The sequence below is a fragment of the Idiotropiscis lumnitzeri genome, chromosome 2 (genome assembly GCF_059441095.1).
Source record: "Idiotropiscis lumnitzeri isolate Australia: NSW breed Sydney's pygmy pipehorse chromosome 2, RoL_Ilum_1.0, whole genome shotgun sequence".
Taxonomy (NCBI): Eukaryota; Metazoa; Chordata; class Actinopteri; order Syngnathiformes; family Syngnathidae; genus Idiotropiscis; species Idiotropiscis lumnitzeri.
In genome coordinates, this window is record NC_142392.1 from 36,802,170 (window position 1) to 36,824,769 (window position 22,600).

Below are 22,600 nucleotides of genomic sequence, written 5' to 3' on the forward strand. Positions count from 1 at the left end.
AGACAACTGAAAAGCAGAATGTTAACAAATGTTGTTCCAAGCAAAGGCAATTAATTTCATTTCAATGTTTGATGTAAACACAAAAAAAATCATCATCACTCAGACACAATGCACTGATCACATTGGCCTTGTGTCAATAAAAGAGCTTTGAAAATTCAATATATCATATTTTCTAAATCACATTTACATCTTACCACGAAGAGTCAGTTCCTTCAGGTTTTTTTTTGTCTTTTTTTAAGCTTCAAGGATCGCTGCTATTCTCGTAGGGCTAGGCAATAAACCGAAAATTTACCGTGATCGAAATTTAATAAAATCATTTTGCCCATGTCGGTTAATTCGGTGTTTAAAAAAAAAAAAAGTCCTTTTAGTCTGCAGCTATGTTCATGCCCCTGTAAGACGGCTTGAGCGGCTGTAGTTACGTGACTCCACCCAGCTGAACAAGAAAGAAAACTGACGACGTGGTCGTAGATGTCGATTCAAATCCAGAAGCAGCTGACACGGCTGAAGACGACGTAATGTTCGTTGAAATTGTTCCTGTCTCGCTTGTCCCGAAAAGAAATTCCGACATCTGTCGTTAAGAAATGTTTTGGGTTCCAAAAAGACGATGTTTGAGCAAAAGAACACGAACTACAAAGTGCGTCGTAAGCACCTTAGTTTTAAACAGCGCGTCCAACCTTTTCTTTTTCACCACCCACAACACAACCATGCTGTTGACTTGGAGCTTGTGCTAAAAGTTCAAAGTGAGAAGCAAGGTTGGACCATAACGGAGGCGACACCATACGAGAGAACGTCTAAGAGGTGGACGCGATAGCCTAGTACGGTGTTTTTCAACCACTGTGCCGCGGCACACCAGTGTGCCGTGAGATATTGTCAGGTGTGCCGTGGGAAATTATTCAATTTGTGTACCTTTGCGGTCTAGCGCCTGCAGAGTTAAGTAGTAAAATGTAGTACTCTTCCAAACCAGTAGGCGGCGGCAGCAGCAGCAGGTAGTGAATTGCCTTGTGCTTGGAGACAAGCGAGAAGTGGATAGCAGAATGAAAAAAGTGCATAACAGAACGACGGTGAAAGTAATGGATATGTTTTTGAAGTGAAAAAAATGCTGACTCTGAACTGGACCCTGGACAAAACCCAGACCTAGATGAAGGCCCTAGTATGAGTGGAGGTAAAAAAAAAAAAAAAAGCAAAGATGACCTGCAAAGTTTCTGCCGTGAGGCAATACAGCGAAAGCTATCTTTCATCTGGATTTACTTTTACCGGAGATGCAACGACACCGACTCCGTTGTGCTTGGTATGTGGTGAAAAGCTCTCCAACGGCGCTCTGGTCCCAAGCACGCTTATACGCCATCTCCAAACGAAACGCCCTTGACTTCAAAACAAAAATGTGGCGTATTTTGTTCGCCTGAGTGAACACACGGAGAAACAAGCAACTTTCATGAGAAAAACCGCAAAGGTAAGCGAGAGAGCCCTTAAAGCTAGCTACCACGTCGCTGAACTTGTGGCTAAATCAAAAAAAGTCTCACTCGTGGCAGAGGAATTAATACTTCGATTCCTGCCAATATATCAGCTCTGTGTTCATCCAAACAGGCACAGGTTTCACACTGAGTATAAATGTGAAAGATTTTACGATACTTTATTCTTTGTTGATTTGATTCATATTCAAGACTTTTAATAGGTCATTTTTCAATGTTAAAAAACACTTTTTTTCACATTTTCAGCTGGTAGTGTGCCGCGGGATTTTTTCAATGAAAAAAATGTGCCTTGGCTCAAAAAAGGTTGAAAAACACTGGCCTAGCACATTGCTAAAGATGTAGCTCCTCAAGCGACAGTGCGCACAAGATTTAAACGCCTCATAAAAGTAGTCGACAAGAGGTACGAAAATATTTGTTGCAAACCGTACTTCCCGATATGGACAACATCGGGACGGGAGCGGAGACATGTCAAGCGTTTTGCATCCACATCCGACTTGTGGTCGAGACGCGACATGGACCCCTGTTTGACCCCGACTGTGCATGACATTGATGACAAGAGGCGACCGCGCACCGGAGTACTCGAGACGGCGCATTTTCCTGATGAAGTACACTTGTTTATTTGGCATTGGCATTCCATTGACATTTTTTTTCATTTTATTTAGCATTTTGTTTACAGGCGACTAGCGCCTTTGCACATGGCATTACAGCATCTTGGCACAATCTATTTGCAGAGAAGATTTTGCGAGAAGTACCCTTTTTCTCCTGTTCTTTGTGACATTGTTCAAGTCATGCAAAGTAAGATATTTGGAAGGCTTCTACACATGATTTTTGTACTTTTATTTTCCATTGAAAGTAATGTGTACCACTTGGTCAATAAAGAAAACAGTTATGTATTTCCTGCATTTATTTTGATTTTGGTCCGCGGACGGAAATTTATTGTGATTCATCATTATTGAGGTAAAATTGCTCATTTTATTGCGATATTGATTTTAGGTCATATTGGCCAGCCCTATATTCTCTCCATCACAATTGTGTCTCTCAGCACTACGTTTCGTGGTGAATTTTTTAGCACAAACGCTGCAACTGAATGGCTTGTCTCCATTGTGTGTTCTTGTGTGGCTTTGTAAACTTGACTTTTCAGAGAAGCATTTTCCACAAACTGAGCAGGAAAAAGGTTTTTCTCCACTGTGTGTTCTTGTGTGGCTTGTTAACGTTGACTTTACAGAGAAGCATTTTCCACAAACTGAGCAGGAAAAAGGTTTTTCTCCACTGTGAGTTTTTGTGTGTCTTGTTAAACTTGCCTTTTGAGAGAAACTTTTTCCGCAAACTGAGCAGGAAAAGGGATTTTCACCACTGTGTGTTCTTGTGTGTTCTGTTAAATGTGACTTATGGGAGAAGATTTTACCACAAAATGAGCAAGAAAGAGGTTCTTCAGTGTGTGTTCTTGCATGCTCTGTTAATCGGGACTTTTGAGAAAAGCTTTTGCCACAAACTGAGCAGGAAAAAGGTTTTTCTCCACTGTGCGTTCTTGTGTGCATTGTTAAACTTGAATTTTGAGAGAAGCTTTTACCACAAACTGAGCAGGAAAAAGGTTTTTCTCCAGTGTGTGTTCTTGTGTGGATTGTAAACGCTGACTTATGCAGGAAGCTTTTGCCACAAACCGAGCAAGAAAATAGTTTTCCTCCACTGTGTATTCTTTTGTGTGCTATGAACCTTGCCTTTTGAGAGAAACCTTTTCCGCAAACTGAGCAGGGAAAATGTTTTTCTCCACTGTGTGTTCTTGTGTGCCTTACTAAATGAGACTTTCGAGAGAAGCTTTTGCCACAAACCGAGCAGGAAAAAGGGTTTTCACCACTGTGTGTTTTTCTGTGCCCTTTTAAAGACAACTTTGAAGTGAACGAGTCAGTGTGACATGCCCTTTCACTTTTAGCTTGCCCATTATCATCATCGTCGTCATGAGCGTCTGATAATGTGTCCTCATTATGTGCTTGTGACGGCCCCCAGTGGTCTTCATCACCTTCTGTTGTCACGTGATGACTTGAACTGCTGCTTGTAGGCTCCGCCCATCTGTTGTCCTCACTTTCATCCTTGTTTTCATCTTCAGTCTTTATAGGGAGAACGTTCACTGGTGACTTGTTGATCTCCTCCTCCTCCTCCTCCTTTTTGATGTGAGTCAAATCTGGCTCCTCTTTCACAGAAAGGAGATCGTTTTCACTGACGTCTGTAGGACACAGAAAGACAAATTTGGTTTGATAAAGTCAAAGCTCAGGCGGCGACTTTGTCTTATATTGTTTCTACCATGCTACCTTGACTTGTGCCTGCCGCATACGGAGCAATGTGTGCAACCCCAACTTGGACCGGACCATGGGGGCATTTCACAAAATTACGTCCTACGATGTAAACCTCCCTTTCCTAGCAGCACAACAGTGATAAACGAGCATTTAAAAAGGAAGCACATTGCGGCTGATGCCCGATTTCATTCAGGACATAGTCACAGGCGTTTCTGGAAGCGAGCGGAAGTTAGCACACACAGGCTCTTGTGTGCGTCTGATGGAACACCTGTTGTGGGACCCTAACTTATTGATGCAGACCACTGGGGGCCATCGCAACATAATGTCATTGATAAAATAGGAATCCTACAAGTGAAATATGTTTACAATTATTTGATTTTGCATTTAGAGATAGTTTCATCGTGGGTACTTTTTGCTTCCATTATAATCTGGATACCAAAAAGAATTAAAGGCATCATAGTCGCTATTTATTGCATGATTTACGTTTGTTTTTGGGTTTTTTTCTCCAAAATGACTTTTAGCCTGCTAGTACGTTCCAACATTCCCCTTTTTACTTTTTTTTAAATAAAATTTCTGTTTCTAAATAAAATTTAAAACAAAATTATGTTTGAAGAGACAAAATCCCTACACATTAGCATTAAGCAACAACACTTTCACTCTGACTTTCATGTTGACATATTTGAATAATGACTGTTTATATTAAAGTTATCCAATACATATTCAAATTAGACTAAGATACACCATAACATTATAAGAGTTCCCTGAATTATTTTGTAACCGCAATGATGTATAACAGCCATAGGGTGTCAGTAATGAGTAACAAAGGAACACAAGACATCCCACTGATACATCATGATTGTCATTTGGATAAATTCTCAAGAACTTTGAGTTGTGGGGGAGATGCAAACCACCTGGGCCACAGGAACTTTATTACCAGGAACTAAATGTTCCTGGACTTGTTGGTGGAAAAGGGGTTTGTGACGTACTCCCTTTTTAAGCCCATTGTAAGCCAAAGATGCAGATGCATTCCTTGCAGCATGCACTTGTTCACTGATGAGATCCGTGCAACCCTGGATGGAGGCATTCAATGTATTTTAAATGTTTGGATGGGGTGAAACTCCGCACATATGCACAAAACAGTGCAGAGCCACCGGAGGTTCATGGACCGAGCCCGACCAAGCCAGTACAAAGTTCATAAATAAAAAAGACTGATACGTACTTCATTTTTAAAAAGAAAACTTAATATTTTGTGTTTTATCCACTAAAATTGATGTTTTCACCGCAGTGTGCACATTTTTTAGAGTCAGGCAGAATTCCTTCCGTAAAGAATTGCTTGAACAAGATATAAAAACCAGAAAATGTAAAATGTTAAATAATCAGTTCAAATTTGATACTGGGAAAAAACATGGAGTTCACCCCCAACTAATGGTTTTTCTTCGGCATTTATTTCCTGCACTGATTTCATTTGGCATCAACAAATGTTCAGCAAACCGACAAGTAGAAGGCAATATTAAAAAATAAAACGGCAATAACCTTGAACGATTTCCCCAAACAACTTAATGTTGTGATGCATATTTCTAACGATAGAAAGTCGTTCTTTACAAAGCAAATGAGAGTTAGACGTGTACAAACCTGCTTTGTGTGGCACAACACGAGACTGGTTGCAAACTTCGTCCAGCAGTGGAAGATGTTGCTCGTTCTCTTCTTTTATTCCACAAAGTTCCTCTTTGTACTTGGGTGTCGTTCTTTCACACATTTTCAAACGCCAATCTCAACAAATCCGCACTTGATCTCTGCTTGGCGATGAGTCATGTGCCTCTTTTCGTTAGCGGCTAGCAAGCTAACAAGCTAAGCTAACTACGCCGAAAAGCATCAACGCGCGAAGATGAGGTTATCGGGACACAAAGACTTAATTAATTATGTCGTAGTCCTTTAGAGTAGCACTGGACATTCTGTGAGAAATTTACAGTCAGTTCCACACTAAATCAGAAGAATTTAGCGGTGGCTGTTTTTGTTCCGGTGTGGATGTGGTCAAGGTCCTGCGGAAGCTGCGCACTTGCTAATGACGTCATGCTTTAAGCGCGTATTTTTCAAATATATTTCTTTGCTTCTGTGTTTGTTTTTACACCTGGCTGTTCTATTTTAATATATATATATATATATTTTATATAATATTTTATTTCGGTTGATTAAAAAAATTTACAAAATAACTAAATTAACGCCACATTGGTGCGTCATCTCTAGCGTCACTTCCGCCTATGCCCCGAGAAGCCTCCGCTGCTCCAGCAGTGGGACGTTTACGATTCTCTGACCGATGCTGCGGTTCAGTCGGGCTGCAAGATTGTATGAATATAATGTCTGCATATACTAGCAGTGCTTCTCAATTATTTCACGCCCGCCCCTACCAAGAAGAAAAAGATTCGCGCCCCCCCACCACCAATTTTTTTTCTGTCTTTGTATAGTGATGTTAGATTGTCAATAAAATATCCCTTAACTAAGCGAAATTGAGAAGAAATATAATTTTGAGACCTATTACCGTAAGGATCTCGAAACTCAGTCCTCTGTTGTGCAAATATTGATGAGATGATAAATATTTACTAATACGTTTTTTTGTAAAATCTTTATTCACAAAAGCAAACCAAACACATTTATGAATACCAAAATCTAATTTGAAGTACTTAGCACCTGCCATGTCACTCAGGATTTTTTCACGCTTGGGAATCTGATAATGTTCTCTTATATGAAACAAATCAGTGCCTACCTTCTGCCAGGGAGTTGTGGGAAGGTCAGCTACCAGTATTGGCTCTTTGACTTGTTTGTGTTGATGTTTTTGGCAAACTTGGCATTTTTGAATCATTTCTTCTATGTCTTTGTTAATGCCCGGCCAGTAGATGGCTTCTCGTGCTCTTCTCTTACATTTCTCTACTCCCAGGTGTCCTTTGTGAAGACGCTGAAGCATGTCCTTGGGCATAGCTTGTGGAACTACAATCCTGTCCGTCCTCAGCAGGAGGCCGTCCGCCATGCACAACTCCGCTCTCATCGGGTAAAACTGAGGGCAGTTCCCTTTTGACCATCCATTGTTCATACATTGTGACACTTTGTTCAAGACTGCGTCCATTGCCGTCTCTGCAACAATTTGTTGCAGCATAGCGTCAGTAGCAGGAAGTACGGCTGTGACCATGATGACCTTGATGTCACTGTTAGGGTGCGGCGCTCGGGATAACGCATCAGCAAGCACGATGTATTTTCCAGGCGTGTATATTAGCTCAAAATCATAGCGCTGCAACGTCATCATCATGCGTTGAATTCTGGGCGTCATGTCATTGAGATTTTTCTTCCTAATTGAAATCAGTGGCTTATGATCAGTCTCTGCTATGAACGTGGGCAGTCCATAAACATACGTGTGAAATTTGCCACATCCAAACACTAGACCCAGTGACTCCTTTTCGATCTGAGCAGAGCGTTTTTCAGTCTCTGACATTGACCTGGATGCATAGGTACAGGTTGCCATGTGTCTCTCGCCTTTTGCAGCAGTACGGCACCTAGCCCATCTTTCGACGCATCCGTGGAAACTTTGGTTGGTTTTGATGGATCAAAGTAGGCAAGGACTGGCTCAGCTGTCACAGTTCTCTTTATATCTTGCCATTCTTCGTCATGTTTTGTTGTCTACTCAAAGACTACGTTGTGATGCAGCAGCAAACTTAGGGACTTTGACTTGAAGAGAGGTTTGGAATGAACTTGCCCCGGAAGTTTATCATCCCCATTGCTCGCAGAAGTCCTTTTTTCTCAGTTGGAGCTGGCATGTCCAGTATTGCTTGCACTTTGGTTCTGTCTGGCACTACTCCATCTGCTGTGTCAATTCTGTAACTCCAAACAGACATTTAAGAAATCAGAAATCCCTTTATTGACATTGTACTCAAGTGTGCAACGAGATTAGAGATTTCTCTCGTTTTAGTTTAAGTCCATTCATTTTAACTCTTTGTAGCAGTTCCTCAAATCTCTCATTGTGTTCTTGTTCCATGTTTCCCCCAAACAACCAAATCATCAATGAACACACGGGTTCCTTCCAGACCTTCCATGATTGACTCCATAGCTCTGTGAAAGATCTCAGGCGCAGATTTTATGCCAAATGGCAGTCTCAGAAAACAGAAACGCCCAAATGGTGTGTTGAAGGTGGTGTACCTGCTGCTTTCGGTGTCCAGCTTGAGCTGCCAAAATCCATGCGATGCATCTAATTTGAAGTACTTCGCACCTGCCATGTCACTCTGGATTTCTTTACACTTGGGAATCTGATAATGTTCTCTTTTAATGTTTTCATTCAGATCTTTGGGGTCGAGGCAAACACGTAACTCTGGGGAGTTCCTCTTTTTAACACACGTGATGGAATTTTCTTTCACTTTCTCTCTGACTCTTATTGGTGTCATTCTGTTCAGTTCCTTTTTTAATCTATCTTTGAGAGGGGCTGGAACTCTTCTCGGGGCATGTACTACAGGAATAGCATCTTCCTTGAGCTGTATTTTGTAAGTGTAAGTTAGCGTACCTTGTCCTTTGAAGACAGAAAAGTATTTGTTCACTTTACTCTTACTACCTTCACTCTGCAACACTTTGTTCTTCTTATTGACATCCTTGCTGGTGATTTGGTAAATTCTTTTTACCAATCCAAGCTCTTCAGATGTCTTGTCTCCGAGGGTTGACTCCAGTCCACTTGGCACAATTGTTAACGTTAACTTGTGTTGTCTTCCCTTTGCTGTCACTTTTAGCCTACAACATCCCTTTGTTTTTTTTGGCTGATTGTTGTCGGTTTTCAATTTCACGGCCTTCTCTTCAAGTGATTTCAAGTCTTTTTCATTAATTATGTTTGCTTTTGCTCCTGTGTCAATTTTAAAAGCAAATAGTGTCCCATTGACAAGCAGTGGTGCAATCCATTTATCTTCTTTTACTGCATTAACAGCTTGCTCTGGGTCTCCTCTAGTTTGTTGTTGCACATCGCTTTCGTCATATGACACGATTTTGATGAAAAAAGTGTCACTTAGGTCATCACTACCATCTGAGTCTTCCTGCACGGTGTGCACTTTCTTCCTGGTGTTGCACATCTTAGCATAGTGATTTTGCTTTTTACACTTAGCACATGTTCTCCCAAATGCAGGACACCGTTTTGGCTCGTGCATTTCTCCACACTTTTTACAGCTGAAATGAGCTTGATCATTTTCATTGTTTTTGGTCTTTTTCTTGAATCGCAGTTTACCTTTGCTCGTCACTGCCTTCACGGACTCTGTTTTTTTCATAAGATGGTGCTGCTTGGGAAGTTAGCACGTGCTGCTTTGCTAGCTCGTTAGCTTGGCAAGTCTTTATTGCATTTTCCAATGTTAGGTCCGCCTCCCTCAACAGCCTCTCTCTTAGTTTCTTTTCGTTAGTCCCGAACACAATCTGATCCCTTATCATTGAGTTTTTCAGATCACCAAAGTTACAAGACTTTGCTTGAATTTTGAGATCGGTGAGGAAATTGTCATAGGACCAACCGGGCTGTTAGAGTCTTGAACGAAACACGTATCTCTCACAAGTTCCGTTTTTCTTAGCTAGACAGTGTTCATCAAATTTTTGTAGGACCTTTTCAAACTTGTCTTTATCTTCGGGTTCATTGAATACCTCGATGGCCTCGGCTCCGGCATTGGTTCGCAAAAGGGCTATTTTTCTTTCGTCCGTTCTGTTTCCGACTCCCACAGCAGCAAGGGAGAGCTGGAATTGTTGCTTGAAAGCCGTACATAATTTCAACAGGAGGTTCTACTGTCAGACCCAAAGTGTATCCTCAACCTGAGCTTCATTCTGTCTTAACTGGGGCCGGTCTGTCATCACTACCAGCAGGTGTACAACGTGAAACTATTCCAACAATACAGAGTGACCAAGCTTCACCAACAACCTGATCGTTTGCTTACAGCACTGGAGAAGCAAAATGAAATAACATCTTCACTTTTCAAACAATTACTTTTGCTGTTACCCAAACGAGATTTGCAAGTTTTTGATGGAGATCCATTACAATACCTAAGTTTCATAAGAGCCTTTGAACACAACATCGAAGAAAGAACTCCTAATCACAAGGACTGTTTGTACTACCTCGAGCAATATATCAGAGGCCAGTCCCTGGATCTGGTCCGAAGCTGTCAACATCTGCCACCTTCTCGTGGATTCATTAAAGCGAAGGCTTTGCTACAAGAACATTTTGGAGATCCGTTTAAAGTAGCTTCTGCATACATGGACAAGGTACTTTCATGGCCTTTGATAAAGGGAGAAAATCTCAAGGCATTGCAGGCCTACAGTTTATTGCTTTGTGAATGCTGTAATTCAACGGGAGATTCTGTAGGTGACCTAAACGTGCCCACCAATATGCAAATTATGGTTAAAAAACTGCCTTACGAGCTTAGAGATAAGTGGAGAAGTGTGGTCTGCCATCTGCAAGAAACGTACCATCGCAGAGCCACATTTCATGACATTGTGGAGTTTGTGGAGAAGCAAGTTAAGATTGCAAGTGATCCTCTCTTTGGAGATATACAAGATTTGCCTGCAACAGGAAAAAGAGAGTTTAAAGCTGTGACATTTCGGACTGGTACCAAAGCTAAAGGGAGTAGCTTTGCCACTACATGTGGAAAAGAAAATGGAGCCTGTAAATAAAATGGAGAAGAACTGACCTGTAAAGGCATGCTTGTTTTGTGGAGCTGGACATTCTTTGGATGTTTGCCTTCTATTGGATAAAAAGACGCAAGTCGAAAAGATGTCTTTTTTGAAGGAAAAAGGAATGTGCTTTGGTTGTTTGTGCATTGGGCACAGAAGCAGAGAATGCAAAGGACGTTTGGTGTGTAGAGTATGCAATAAGAAGCACCCTACCTTGTTGCATATTTATTCCCAAACGAAGCAAATAAGTTCAACACAGGCCGATGTTGATTTAGAAAGTGTCAGAGACGGACGGTGCTGTGGTGTCAATTCAGTCCAGTGGGTTGACTGGGATCGGTAAACAGGACTATGTGTTATCAATACTACCCGTCCAGGTGAAATCCAAAAGAGGTAACAAAACTTTGTCTTCTGTTGGGTACAGAGGCGCGCAGAACTGTGTTGAGAGGGCTTTTGTACTAGATCTCCTGTGAGGAATAAATCGGCTCCTGTGTGAAGTTGCCGGCTTCCTGGTCGTCTTTCTCTCAAAACGAGCGCGCATAATTGTTGGATGAATGTCGGTCATGTTTGGTTAATCATTAATGGAGTCAGATAATTAATTCGAATAATTTGGTAAAAGTTATGCTACAGACTTAGAGTTAAATTCCAACGGCACCAAGAGAACAAAAATAATGTACTTGCTTATGAGGAAAGGTGAACAAATTCAAAATCTTTGACTTAAACAAACTTGTGAAACATTAATGTCTATTCAAGACATGAGAGAGGCAATTAACCTTGAACGCATTTCCCCAAACAACTTAATGTTGTGATGCATATTTCTAATGATAGAAAGTCGTTCTTTACAAAGCAAATGAGAGTAAGACGTGTACAAACCTGCTTTGTGTAGTAGCACAACACGAGGCTGCTTGCAACCTTCGCCCAGCAGTTGAAGATGTTGCTCGTTCTCTTCTTTTATTCCACAAAGTTCCTCTTTGTAATTGGGTGTCGTTCTTGCACACATTTTCAAACGCCAATCCCAACAAATCCGCACTTGATCTCTGCTTGGCGATAACTCGTGAGCTTCTCTTTGTTCGACGAGACGAATGAAAGATGGCGTCTTTTTTTTCAAGTAGTGCTGAATAGATCTCCTGCGTGAAGACTGCAGTTTGTTCAGCACTCAAGCGGAAGAATAGGACACACCCCGCTGTGATATGATTGGCTGCTGACTTTGTGGAGCACTGTCACCAACTCACCGACAGATGTCGCCATTTGCGATGCAAATAATTGTTATCTTCTTCTAAACATTGTAAAAACGTACGATTTGAAAAAAGAAAAAACGAAAGATTTAAACCGTATGCATTTGACCAAACATTTTAGTTCCCAAATATGAACTTGAGAGATGTATTGAATTTTACTTTTGTTGCTGGTTTTGTTAAAACATCTGACACCATGTCGTCGGCTGGACAGTATTCCAAATGTATTTCCCTATTATTATCAGTTGATATGATAAAATGATACTTTATGTCAACATGTTTGCACCTTTGCCTTTTTACAGGGTTTTTCGCCAGTGACGTTATTGCGAATTTTAAATTAAAATACGTCACTGTTTTATCTAAATATCTAAATATTAGTGTTAAAAATGATTTCAGTGTTGATATAAGCACTTAAATATTTCATTATTCGTCTCAGTATTCATTAAACTACGCCGATTCACTATTATTTCAAGATTCATTCAACTGTTTTAGTAATAATTTAGTATTCAATGTTTAATCGTTTCTTTTTAACTATTCGTGTCACTATTTTGTTCAATCTTAATGTTATGGAAAACTATTTAGCAAGTAAGGTTTTTGTTATTTATTGTGGCCACCTGCTTTTGAAGAAAGTGCCTTTCGCTTCTTGTACAACACAACTTTGACTGATAAGTATGCTCAATGCAGAAAAAATATCTCTGTTTTAAGATTCCACTGTCAAATAAATCTTCATCTTCCTGTGTGCATCAGTATCTTCCCACGCACTTCTCCCACTGAGATCACTCTGCAGACTGACCCAAAAGACAATTTATTTTGCAGACTATCTCATTGATCTTCCCTTACTGCTGAAAATTCCACAACAATCTGGGGTCAGACGTGGGATAGCTGAAGATCCGCCGGTGAAATTCAGGGACGCTCGCGTGTAGCCACCCGGGTCCAATTCAGACAGCAGCAGCAACGAACTGCGTGATGCGAATCATCTCCTCAGTGGTGACAAATAAACGTTGACTCCAGTCACCATCAAGCTGCCAACTCCTGACATACCAAAACCTTTGAGAGAAACTGAGCCGATTTGCGTTTGTCTTTCTTGTTCTTTTTCGAGTTCAACTTCTTGTTCAGTTTTTCACCTTTTCACACAGCGTAATGAAGGCCAGTTGAGCAAGTGGAACAAGTGATTTTATTGATGATTGTGGAAGGCAACGATTTCATAAGCACAGTTTCTTCTCACACCTTTTCCATTAAGTACGATTAAAAAGACAACTGAAAAGCATAACGTTAACAAATGTTGTTCCAGGAAAAGGTAATTAATTTCATTGATAATGTTTGATATAAAAACAAAACAACTCATCATCACTCAGAGCTTTTCAAAATTAAATTTATCATATTTTATTCAAAATCACATTTACATCTTACCACAAAGAGTCAATTCCTTCCGTTTTTTTTTTTTTTTTTTTTTAAGCTTCAAGGATTGCTGCAATTCTCACCAGCACAATTGTGACTCTCAGCACCCTGTTTAGTGAAGAATTTTTTAGCACAAACGCTGCAACTGAATGGCTTTTCTCCACTGTGTGTTCTTGTGTGGTTCGTTAAAAGCGACTTACGATAGAAACTCTTTCCACAAACTGAGCAGGAAAAAGGCTTTTCTCCACTGTGTGTTCTTAAGTGGATTGTTAAATTAGACTTTTGAGAGAAGCTTTTGCCACAAACTGAGCAAGAAAAAGGTTTTTCTCCACTGTGTTTTCTTGTGTGGATTGTTAAATTAGACTGTTGAGAGAAGATTTTGCCACAAACTGAGCAAGAAAAAGGTTTTTCTCCACTATGGATGGTTGTGTGTTTTATTAAATGCGACTTACGATAGAAATTCTTTCCACAAATTGAGCAGGAAAAAGGTTTTTCACCACTGTGTGTTCTTGTATGTTCTGTTAATCGTGACTTTTGAGAGAAACTTTTCCTACAAATTGAGCAGAAAAAAGGTTTTTCTCCACTGTGTGTTCTTGAGTGAGTTGTTAAATTAGACTTTTGAGAGAAGCTTTTGCCACAAACTGAGCAAGAAAAAGGTTTTTCTCCACTGTGTATTCTTGTGTGGATTGTTAAATTAGACTTTTGAGAGAAGATTTTGCCACAAACTGAGCAAGAAAAAGGTTTTTCTCCACTATGGATGGTTGTGTGTTTTATTAAATGCGACTTACGATAGAAATTCTTTCCACAAATTGAGCAGGAAAAAGGTTTTTCACCACTGTGTGTTCTTGTATGTTCTGTTAATCGTGACTTTTGAGAGAAACTTTTCCTACAAATTGAGCAGAAAAAAGGTTTTTCTCCACTGTGTGTTCTTGAGTGTTCTGTTAAACTTGAGTTTATGGAGAAGTGTTTTCCACAAACTGAGCAGGAAAAAGGTTTTTCTCCACTGTGTATTGTTGTGTGTTTTCTTAAATATGACTTTAAAGAAAAGCTTTTGCCACAAACTGAGCAGGAAAAAGGCTTCTCTCCACTGTGTGTTCTTGTGTGTTCTGTTAAATGTGACTTTTGAGAGAAACTTTTTCCGCAAACTGAGCAGGAAAAATGTTTTTCTCCACTGTGTATTGTTGTGTGTTTTATTAAATATGACTTTAAAGAAAAGCTTTTGCCACAAACCGAGCATGAAAAAGGCTTCTCTCCACTGTGTATTCTTGTGTGTTCTGTTAAATGTGCCTTTTGAGAGAATCCTTTGCCACAAACCGAGCATGAAAAAGGCTTCTCTCCACTGTGTGTTCTTGTGTGCCTTGTAAATTGTGCCTTTTGTGAGAAGCTTTTGCGACAAAATGAGCATGAAAATGTTTTTTCTCCACTGTGTGTTCTTGTGTGCGGTTTTAAAGACAACTTTGAAGTTAATGAGTCAGTGTGACGTGCCCTTTCACCTATGGCTTGCCCATCATCGTCATCATCATCATCATCGTCATGAGCGTCTGATAATGTGTCCTCATTTTGTGCTTGTGATGGCCCCCAGTGGTCTTCATCACCTTCTGTTGTCACGTGATGACTTGAGCTGCCGCTTGGAGGTTCCGCCCCTCTGTTGTCCTCACTCTCATCCTTGTTTTCATCTTCAGTCTTTATAGGGACTAAGTTCAGTGGTGACTTGTTAATCTCCTCCTCCTCTTCCTTTTTGATGCGAGTCAAGTCTGGCTCCTCTTTCACAGAACGGAGATCGTTTTCACTGACGTCTGTAGGACACAAATAGACAAATTTGGTTTGGTCAAGTCAAACCTCAAGCGGTGACTTTGTCTAATATTGTTTCTACCGTACTACCTTGCCTTGTGCCTGCCGCACACGGAGCAATGCGTGCAACCCCAACTTGGACCCGACCATGGGGACACTTCACAAAATTCCGTCCTACGATGTAAACCTCCCTTTCGCAGCACAACGGTGATAAACGAGCATTTAAAAAGGAAGCACATTGCGGCTGATGCCCAATTTCATTCCGGACAGAGTCACAGACGTTTCTGGAAGCGAGCTGAAGTTAGCACACACAGGCTATTGTGTGCGTCTGATGGAACACCTGTTGTGGGACCCTAACATATTGATGGGGGCCATCACAACTTTATGTCATTAATAGAATAGGAATCCTTCAAGTGAAATATCTTTACAAGTTTTTCATTTTGCATTCAGAGATACAGTGGAACCTCGGTTCTCGAACGACTCTGAGGTCGAACTAATCGGAGTTCGAACAACAAAAAAGAGAAATTCTTGCTTCGCAGTTCGAACAAACCTCGGAGTTCAAACGCCGGTACGACGCGTGAGTGCGCACGCGAGGGTGGGATGCTGAACGGCGTACGGGTGTAGATCGCTCTATCTCTCTCTTCGTGACCAACTGTTGTCGCGTGCGGACGTGCTGCGTTTTGCTCTCGCGTTTTATATAGGTGTACGAAGTGTTTTAGCCCCTAATCATGCCTCCAAAGAAAGTCAGTGCAAGCAGCAAAGGAATGGTTTCGGTGTTCGAACAATTCGCTTTTCGAACAGGGTTCAGGAACGGATTATGGTCGAGAACCGAGGTTCCACTGTAGTTTCATCGTGGGTACTTTTTGGTTCCATTATAATCTGGATACCTGAAAGAATTAAAGGGGCCCTGGTAGAACAGGGGGTTGTGACATTCTCCCTTTTTAAACCCATAGTAAGCCAAAGATGCAGATGCATTCCTTACAGCATGCGCTTGTTCACTGATGAGATCCGTGCAACCCTGGATGGATGCATTAAATTTATTTTAAATGTTTGGATGAGGTGAAACTATGCACATGTGCACAAAACGGTGCAGGCCCACCCGAGGTTCATTGACCGAGCCAGTAAAATTTTCATAAATAAGACCAACACGTACTTGATTTTTTAAAAATCGTAATCCTTTGTGTTATATCCACGAAAATTCATCAACCGCCATTGATCATTTTGCCCCAGTGTGTACAGTTTTTAGAGTCAGATTGAATCATTCCATAAGGAATTGCTTGAACAAGATTTGTCAAAGAAGTTTTCAAAAACGAGACACGCCTTCATAAATGAATCACCCAGCCAAGATTGTCTTTGTCACTTGCGAGGAGCAGTCCGCCAAAGAGAAAAGCGTTCCCGCTCTTGTGCGGCGTTTTATTGAAGCACAGCAAAGCAATTTGAATATGCAAACTCATAAAGAATGGAAAAACATGAACACTTTGACTTTATCACACCCGTCCACACGCTTCCTGTTGTTCGAACGGTTTCAGCTTACAAGACATGTTTGGGTCACAATTCTGTTAAATGCGAGCTAAACGGTTTCCTGTCAAACACGGTTAAAGACGTGCATCTGTTTTTGTTGCTTCCTGCTAAACTGCCAGCATAGACACAACCCTGTTACCGCTGAACTCACGTTTTCCTGTTTAAGAGGTCCATGTTTTTGTGACCTTCTATTAACCTGTGTGGTATATTTAGTTGTTGATGTGTGGGTCTGGCTCAGCTTCCCTCCGCACAGGTCGCTGGGCATGACAGAATTGGTGATGGAAAGAACCTCTCTGACACAGCCATTTTGGTTCGAAAGAGATTTTATTTTCGTCACATGCTGATGTCAAAAGAAGTCTCCCCAAAAAAGAGAAAAGGGAAAGGGTGTCCCCTCACGTTCCTTCTTATCGGGAATGGCCACACCGGACATGAATGTCTAACTTTACCTTGTTGCATATGCATTCTCATTGTACTAGTCTTCGATTTTGCCCTCAAAGCTCCCTACGGCGAGAGCAGATGTGGTTGCTCTTTGAAGTGGCCTTCCGGTGCCATCTTGACTGCTTCTATCACCTCGAGTGCTCCACACCTAGAGCTGGTCAAGCCTTTTGTCCTCCTGGACACTATCTCGTTCACATTGGAATTTCAAAACCAAAACTGGTCACTTCTTTAGTCTCCAATCCCCTCATCGTTAAAGAGAATTACTAAAATGTTCATAAAAGTGAATAAAAAAATACACTACATATTTCCTCCTCGAGGCAATCTTGTCCTGATAAAGCAAAAACGACACCAGCATGTCACCAAAAATCCCATTCCAACCTTTTATATGAATCCATTGTCTAAAATTTGGGAAACCTAATTGACTAAAACCTAAATCATGCTCAAGGCATGCTACATAAGGGTAGTTTAACTAGGAAAACTAAGTGTATGGCCAAATTGCTCCCTGGTGTCACTCTAACACCTCCTGCAGGACCACACATAAATCCAGCAATAATTCCAAAAAATCCCAAATCAACCACCTCGGTCACGAAGGAGATCCCCCCGCAATGATAGATCTTTAAGCAAACCGGCAGTCAGACTAACAATTTCCAGTGCAGTCCATATGGAGGCATCAAAGCTTCTCCAAACCTCGGGTGAACCCCCCCCCCAACCCCCTTCGAAAGAGTGGGGGAAAAGAGGGAGATCCTTGCTAACACTTTCTAGTGAACCTGCATCCACAAGGCAAGTAGGATGAAGGAACACCGTTACAGAACAGAATAAATCCACAGCGTAATAAAAGCATGATAGGACAAGACACATTAACATACAAAACACAAACACGAGTCAAATGATATGCAAAAACATAGTTGAGGCCACGCTCCAGCGTGAGAATCCCATGGCATCGTCTCGCTCGAGAGCTGCCAACCCCTCGTCACCGACGAGCTCTTGCAAACAGTATTGTTTCAGATGATCACGTCCACATCCTATGACCCTCATAGGAGTCCTCCTCGTCGCTTGCTCCAAGTGAGATTCCAGTCTGCATCCAACTCCATCTACACTTCACCTGAAATACAACAAGCAGACACACTCCACACAAAAATTGAGCACCAGAGATGCCAATGAAATCCATTTTCCACAGGAAAGAGTCCATTCCAGGATGTGGAGGGCACCAAGAGCAGTGCAGTCCTCATCCCAGCCATTATGGCCGGAATGCCCCCCTTTGCCCCCAAGGTGTGCCGGCATTAACTCTGTCAAATGGGGAAGGCGCAGATATAGCAAAAACAAATTGGAGACGCTGTGGAGCAGAGCACAACGTCAGTGAGACCCCGGGTCCACGACCCCTCTGGCAGAGACGCAAACAGAGCTTTCGCTTCAGAGTGACCCATTCATTGTCTACCACAGTGCTGAGAAATTCGGAAAATGTTCCATAACAGAGGAATTCGTAATGGGTGCTGAAACACCACCCTGGTCTCAGAGCTGCCTAATCTGCTGGAACGGAGGACAACATATGCTTCCCCCGGCGGAAGTGCACAGTCAAATTCAGTCCCTTCTGGAAATTCAGTCCCACTCGAATTCCAGTGTTTCACAGGTGCGGGTTCGGTCCATGGCAGTGACTCGGCCAATCTCAAGAGTCCCACAAGGGTGACAGTGTTGTTGCTCACTGGGATATGCAGAGGGAGCTTGCAAAGCGTGGAATATCTTGTTCCACCATCAAAAACTGTTGTCCATCAGTCGTCAACGGAATGCCAAGACCTGCGAGTCCTTGAATGCGGAGGCTCCGCGGGCACCCCTATCGTGGAATGTGGTCCCAATCGGGTTGAGGCGTCAACTGTGCGTTTGGAAGCCACCGAAGCGTTGTCGGAGGAGGGGGTAGCGATGGCGCCCCCGTGCTAGTGGAGCTCTTTGTGTCAGGCATGGCGCTGGACCACAGGCTGACACATTTCAGGAAGTGGCTCGGTTTGGACCGCTCATCACCCAGTGACCCCACAACCCACAGCAAAAGCACGTCCCACTCACAACCCATGTCTATAACCACCCCTACTTCTGTTACGTGACCTTGTTGACCGGCAGGTGCGGACAACAAGCCTGCTGTGGGCACTGCGTCACCAGAACCTGGCCCAGGAGCAGCGGAAATGGAAAGAGCAGACGCAATGGGAGCTGCATGCGTCGGCTGCTGGATTAACTGCTTCCCCCAGTTGTCGTGACCCGTGCCGGTCACGCCTGTTTTGTTGTTGTTTTCGTCACCTCCCTGCCATGTGCACTTTTGTTTATGTTTCTCAGCTGAGCAGAGGCGTCTCCTCCGACAACCGACTCCGCCCGCGTCATCACGAGTGGGAGACCAGCCCACCGGCGCCGCACCTGACATCCATCCACTGACTAATTACACACACTATTTAAGCCACCTACACTGACTGCCCGGCGTCGGATAATTTTCCTGCACTGCTCACGTTCATGACCCTGGTATCGATTGTTCTCTTGTTCATGCATTTTTGCTCTTGCGATCTCTTTGTGTTCCACATTTTGCAAGCTATTGCCCTGTCTCTTTTTGTTCCCCGTTTTCTCCAATTGGTTTTCCCTCTTGCCCTTTTGGCAAGCTATTTATGTTGATCGTTTTTCCTTTTCCTTGCCGGTGCAAGCGCTTTTTGTTCCGTCGTTTATCTCCTTCCTGGTGTGCGCTTTTCTCCGCCAGCGCTTTGTGTTTTCTCCTGATTTATCGACGGATGTAATGCTAAGATAGATATATTTGCCTTAATTGATGATTGGACTTCCACTATTGTGAATCAATAAACACTCTTTGTTAAACTGATTTTCCTGTGTCCGCGTTTGGAGAGTCCTGCCACCTTCTTCCCAGCGTTTCGCTGGCAAGACCCTGACAGAATTATCCGACCAGAACACGAGTAATCATAGGGTACGTATCTGAACAGCGTATCTCTTGCTACGTACCAGCGAAACTGTCGGCTCAGCCCCAGGCCCTCCACACAACGGTACGCCTCGATCCTTACTGTGTTCCATGCCACAAAGTGCCCAATACGATATGTGGAAGTGTGCTTCTCTTCATTATTTCTATTATCAGCTCATAATTTTCCTGCTAAAATTTACACCGTGGCCAGGGTCTGTGCTCAAACTGAGCTTATTCACGACTATGTTGTCTATAGCTATAGTTTTACACTTCTTAGTTCTCATCTCTTTAACCACTAGACCTTTCTTTTCTTTATCTTCTGCACATTTCTCCCGCGCTAGTCCCCATTTACATAGTTCCTATCATTATTTTTTTTCATTTATTTATTTATTTTTTAATACATTTTCGTATGTTCTTTCACAGTGCGGTTACTTTGACATCTTTTAATGTCTTAATCATTATAGAGGCCTCTTGTTTAAACAATAATTGAAACTAACACAGGGACATTTTCCATGACCAATCAGCCAGCAGACCCACACGCACAAGCTTTCTTTAAGGACCCCAAAAGCCCCGACCGCTTGGACACAGGCGCACAACACCCATTGTGAGTAAAAGCATCTCACCTAAAGTTCAGCCGGCCGGCTGTTGAACGCCTGCGCCCCAGCACCCTTGAGACCATCAATGGAGCAAGAATCCTGTTTGTGACGCCAAAAATGTGGTATATTTTGTTGTTGATGTGTGGGTCTGGCTCAGCTTCCCTCCGGACAGGTCGCCGAGCATGGCAGAATTGGTGATGGAAAAAAATTCTCTGACACAGCCATTTTGATTATTTTTGTCACGTGCTGATGTCAAAAGAAGTCTCCCCAAAAAGCAAAAAGGGAAAGGTGTCCCCTCTCTCCGGCCTTCCCTTCTTATCGGGAATGGCCACACCTGACATGAATATTGAAGGATTGTATTATGATTGCTGGCATTATTTTAAACACTTACGGGACAGAAGGTCAATTATTTAATTGAGCAGCTTCATATTTACTGAATATGTTCGACATTGATTAAACAAAAAACATTTATCAAATGAATGTAGAAGTACAGTGCATCGATAAGATTGACTGGGATTGTAGTCATGGTGTTTACTGATGCATTCGTATGCTAAATTTATATGACTTAGTTTAAATGTAAGACCTCAAAATTGCACACAGTATTTTCATGACCCACACTCTCATTCAGAACAAACAGATTCAGTCTGCTCAGGTCAAACTGATGACACCCCAGATAGCACTTCATGGACAAATACAATAAAACACATTCTCCACATAGGCCATAGAAGATACAAACATATCAAGTTGGGGGAGGACGTCACAGGGACGCGATCAAGAACACCAAAAACATAATCTGATCTGGGAAAACATACACCACACAATCTGTACACTGACGAGATTACAGGGGAATGTGAGCAGGAGAGACGGAGAGACTGCCTTCTGCCTGAGAAGGTCAGCCTTGGACCTGGAACGTGGGCCGGGCCGGGGGAAGGAGCAAGGACGACCGATTCAACCTACATGACCCTTGACATAAAAAGCCTCCTATAAAATGTGAGGCTGGGCTGAGATCAGCGCGCCATTTTTCGATAGTACTCGTCTTGAGTACAGTTTCTCGTCAGATGAAGACAAAGCCGCCCATATATCTGTATTTGTACTATTTCCTGAATGCCAGAAATTGAAGAAACTAAATATTGGAACTCTATTCAGTTGTTGTTGAGTCTTTATTTGACCCTATTCTTCTTGAGTACAAAAAACGATCACGCATTGGAGTAACTTTGGCTTTTAAGATTCATTTACTAAATGTTTCTCATTTTCTCGGTGGCTCAACTCCAACAGTGGATATAAAAGTACACTACATCTGTCAGCATAGTTTTGAAACATGATGACATGACAAACTTAATTTCTTTAACAACATTTAAAAACCGGAATAAGTAAAATGTTAAATAATCAGTTCAAATTTTAAACTGGGAAAAAAAACACGGAGTTGACCCCCCACTAATGGTTATTCTTTGGCATTTATTTTATGCACTGATTTCATTTGGCATAAACAATTGTTCAGCAAACCGGCAAGTAAAAGGCAATATTTAAAAATAAAACGGCAATAACCGTGAACGATTTCCCCCAAAAACTTAATGTTGTTATGTATATTTTTAACGATAGAAAGTCGTTCTTTCCAAAGCAAATGAGAGTAAGACGGGTACAAACCTGCTTTGTGTAGCACAACAGGAGGCTGCTTGTTAACTTCGCCCAGCAGTTGAAAATGTTGCTCGTTCTCTTCTTTTATTCCACAAAGTTCCTCTTTGTACTTGGGTGTCGTTCTAGCACACATTTTCAAATGATAATTCCAAAAAATCCGCACTTGATCTCTGCTTGGCGATGAGTCATGTGCCTCTTTTCGTTAGCGGCTAGCAAGCTAACAAGCTAAGCTAACAAGCTAAGCTAACTACGCCGAAAAGCATCAACGCGCGAAGATGAGTTATCGGGACACAAAGACTTAATGAATTATGTCGTAGTCCTTTAGAGTAGCACTGGACATTCTGTGAGAAATTTACAGTCAGTTCCAGACTAAATCAGAAGAATTTAGCGGTGGACTGTTTTTGTTCCGGTGTGGACGGGTCGGTGGATGTGGTCGAGGTCCTTCGGAAGCTGCGCGCTTGCTTATGACGTCATGCTTTAAGCACGTATTTTTCAAATATATTTCTTTGCCTGTGTGTATGTTTTTACCCCTGGCTGTTCTATTTCAATATATTTTCTATATAATATTTTAATTCGGTTGATAAAAAAAAAAAAATAAAAAATAAATAAAATAACGCCACATTGGCGC

The 22,600-nt window shown here is 41.9% G+C and overlaps 1 protein-coding gene across 1 annotated transcript; it reads right to left on the reverse strand.

The window, feature by feature from the left end:
* Window positions 1-12,811: 12,811 nt before the first annotated feature.
* LOC148342451 (uncharacterized) lies at window positions 12,812-22,396 on the reverse strand. The gene is made up of 2 exons (XM_088288810.1): window positions 21,982-22,396; window positions 12,812-14,849 (listed from the first exon to the last, which is right to left on the reverse strand). The coding sequence occupies exons 1-2, from the start codon at window positions 22,103-22,105 to the stop codon at window positions 13,114-13,116; spliced, it is 1,860 nt and encodes a 619-aa protein (XP_088144936.1). The 5' UTR covers window positions 22,106-22,396; the 3' UTR covers window positions 12,812-13,113.
* Window positions 22,397-22,600: the final 204 nt, after the last annotated feature.